This window comes from Propithecus coquereli, unplaced genomic scaffold (genome assembly GCF_000956105.1).
Source record: "Propithecus coquereli isolate 6110/MARCELLA unplaced genomic scaffold, Pcoq_1.0 Scaffold162, whole genome shotgun sequence".
NCBI lineage: Eukaryota > Metazoa > Chordata > Mammalia > Primates > Indriidae > Propithecus > Propithecus coquereli.
Window position 1 is genome coordinate 685,060 of NW_012140747.1, and position 3,744 is coordinate 688,803.

At 44.0% G+C, this 3,744-nt stretch overlaps 1 protein-coding gene across 1 annotated transcript in view; it reads left to right on the top strand.

Moving 5' to 3' along the window:
* The window catches only part of PDGFRA (platelet-derived growth factor receptor, alpha polypeptide), a 42,111-nt gene that overhangs the window by 13,055 nt on the left and 25,312 nt on the right, over positions 1-3,744 (top strand). Inside the window, exons 4-5 of the mRNA XM_012641090.1 lie at positions 1,634-1,898; positions 2,833-2,963. Of these exons, the coding sequence (XP_012496544.1) occupies positions 1,634-1,898; positions 2,833-2,963 (396 nt within the window). The remainder of the gene's footprint in view (positions 1-1,633; positions 1,899-2,832; positions 2,964-3,744) is intronic.

A 3,744-nucleotide genomic window follows, 5' to 3' on the forward strand; every position in this document is an offset into this window, starting at 1 on the left:
GCCTATGAGAGGACGAGTGGGATTGGCAGGCCTGCAGCCCGTGGTACCCAGTGCTGCTCAGTCGGTGGCTGGAAGCATCCTGGGGAGCGTGGCCTTAGGTGCGATGGATGTCATGGCCAGGCCCTTGGACGGTTGTGCTCTGTGTCGTTGGAGGAACGCGTGGTGCTTTCTCACAGCCAGGCCTGGCCGTGAGCTTGAGATCCGTTTGGGCCACCTCCCACCCAGCATTCCCCGTGCACTCCCTTGTGATTCGGTGTCTGTGTCTCTGTGTACGTTGCCTTCTCTTGGGGACAGCTGTTAAAAGAAAGACCCCTGTGTGACTGAAGCGTCACACAGAAGGTACGTGAAGGTAGGGAAGACTAGCGTTTTCAAGGAAGCCCCGGTTGACGTGTTATGGATATCAATCTGTCTGTTTTAACCTTAAATTAACTTGCTGCTTTGTTTGCTGAAATCTTTGCTAACAGAGCTCAAGAATTTGGAACTCCAAACACAAATTGGAGTGATGGCGATTTCAGTATGTAATCGGGTAAATTAAAGAGAACTACAGCTAGAATACTTGCTTTCAGAACAAAACATAAACCATTTACGATTCTTGCCGTCCTTGTTGTTTTGGCAGAGGTCAAGTTAGTGGGTTCTTCCAGATGATGTTATTCTACCTTTCTGCCTTTTATTTTTCAGTTTTTTAATGGGCTACCTTTCCTGCCCTCTCTAACTACGGGCCTCCCCAGGGATTTAGAACTTCTTCACTTCTTTCATGACACTCTTAGCCATATGAACCTTCCCTCTTAACAATAAAAAAATTTTGTTTTGAAAAGGGTGGAAATTAGAACATCACCCCAACTTCACTGACACTTTGGTTCCTTCAGCAAAATCTTTTCAGGGTGGAGGGATTTTCCCCCTGCTGGGAAGAGACCGGCAGGAACCCGGGATTGTGAAAAGTACAGGAGTCCTAAAGTTCTGATCCACCTAAGATTGCACAAAAATTCTTCTTGTTCCCAACCCCCAGCACAAACACCACCCAAGTAGCCCCTACATTGCTGTCCAACAGAGATCTTTTTATGGCAATAATGGAGAATTAGGGCCCCTTTCTGCAGCTGATGTTGTTACCATAGTAGCTTAAGTAGCTGATTTTCTTCTGGAAAGGAAATTTCAAGCTATGCAATTATAAATTTTATGTATTACTCAAGGGATTACTTTTTCATAAATAAATTTCTGTTTTATTTCTCAATAGTACTGACTATAGGTGATAGGAGTTTTTAAAAAGCATTCCATAATTTAAAAATTCTGAATACTTTTTCTTGTTTTGAACAGAGTCGGACTCTATCATCTTATTGCCCACTTCTGGTTTAATTGTTGCTTAAATTTGATCTGGATTACTGGCTAGTATTTATATTTATCATTAGTATTTTTTGTTAGGGTACATGCCATTTGGTATTATTCATACTTTAAAGTCACCTTCTAGCCGTCACAAGGATTAATGTCACTGGGGCAAATCTTCTGGATATATGTGTAAAGGTACAATTCATACCTGATAAGAATAATGCCAATGGGATGGTTTTTCTGGATATATGTGTAAAGATGAAATGCCTAATAGAGTCTAATGCCTAATAGAGTCTTCTTCCTTTTTTAAACCGCAGACCCGGATGTAGCCTTTGTACCTCTGGGAATGACAGATTATTTAGTCATCGTGGAGGATGACGATTCTGCCATCATACCTTGTCGCACGACGGATCCTGAGACTGCTGTGACCTTACGGAACGGTGACGGGGTGGTACCCGCCTCCTACGACAGCAGACAGGGCTTTAATGGGACCTTCACTGTCGGGCCCTATATCTGTGAGGCCACTGTCCAAGGAAAGAAGTTCCAGACCATCCCATTTAATGTTTATGCTTTGAAAGGTACTTGTACCCTCTCTCTCCCTTAAATAAGAGTAACAGGCAAAATCATCAGATGCATGTAGTTTTTTTTTTTAAATCACCATCCCTGGTGTTAGAGACACTGAATTCCAATTTGGGGATTTAGGACCCTACCTAATACAATGTCAGGCTGACCCGTGTGGCTATAATAATACTAAGCTTAAAATTACTAAAGGCTAAAGCTTGCTTACCCGTGTAAGAATTCATGTTTCATCAGTTGACTTCAAAATACTGTAAGGAATTCTTCCCTGCATAAGCCTCTTACTGTTTTATCCACATTCCTGACTACAGTGGCCCTAAAAACAAACATGCCTGGGGAGGTCGGATGCCTAGATTAACTTTAGTAACTTAAGAAAAGTGATTTCAATTTGGAGGAAAGATTGTAGTTGTAGACTTCATCCCTTTGATGGCAGTGGTCAGTATAAATGGGGAAGTATAACACACTCTGGGGTCAACAGATCTGAGCACTTACCCTGCATGGAGCAAGGGTTTGCCATTGCTCCATGCCATTGCCGTTGCCAGAGCCTGGCTTATTTCATGATGGGGACGGGGGCAAAGTGCCTAGAGCAGTGCCGGTCAGTAGAGGTTGGTTGATTAAATGGACAGACACATGGGTCAAGGGGATTCCAAAAGAGTATAGCCACAACTGACCCAACTGCTCAGGAATGTGTTGTTCTGTTACATTGGAATCGATTTTTACTGTTAATGACTTTGTATTCCTATATTACAACTCCATGCCAAATTGTATACCAATTCAAAATCAAGACTTCAGAGACTTGCCAAATTTTGTCTTGATCAAACTGGTCTGCAAATTATTTTTTAGAATTGTCTTTAGAAAAACAAACCAACCCAAACCTTATGAGACCCTGACTGTCTTGTGGGTTTTTAAGGTCCTTGTGTTTGTTCTTTTTTCTAGCAACATCAGAACTTGATCTAGAAATGGAAGCTCTTAAAACTGTGTATAAGGCAGGGGAAACAATCGTGGTCACCTGTGCTGTCTTTAACAACGAGGTGGTCGACCTTCAGTGGACGTACCCCGGAGTAGTGGTAGGTACCCCTAGACATGGAGTGGCTTGGAGCAGAGCTCAGCAGGGCTCAAAGACCTGCATTTGACGTCTGTCTGTCACTGACCTTCCCTAGACCTTAACTTCCCATCACTACAAGGAGCACATTTGACCGGATGGCCTTTAAGGCTCCTCAATCAATGGGAGAGTTTGAGATGATAATAGCTGGACCAGGGCCTGCAGAATGCATAAAGAGTGGGCACCGAGTCTTCTTTTTCAAAAGTCAGAGAGAAATAGAAAGGTCCTGTGGCAACATGATAACAACCAAAAAGCAACTGAATTTTCTCATTTGCTAATTGCTGGGACAGTCATTCATTCTCGCTGCTCTCCCATGCCCTTGGGCTTTGAGGCATCAGATAGTGTTGGTTGCCCACTCCCCTTCCTTTCCTGCTTTGTTGGCACCCAGGACCCTGTGTCTTCCTGTTGTGCCTCCTACCTGCCTGGTCTTTGCATGGCTCCCCTCCAGTGAGCTGGCACCATGTAATCCTTCAGCAGAGGTTTAGTGATGTCTGTCTGCTAAGTCCCAGGCACGTGCCAGAAGCAGGTCCATGCACTGGGGGAGGGAGAGGGAGGAGGGAAGATGGAAGTGGGAAAGGGAAGCCACCATGCTACCTCCTGGTCACTGGAGATTTACACACAGGCTTTCATTCATTCTGATGCTTCGTGGTAAGTGTGTAAGGGAACTGTGTGTAAGAGGCTATAAAGCCGAATGCAGGAATGACTACCAGTGTTTAATACAGTGGCCTCATGGAAAACAAAAACTA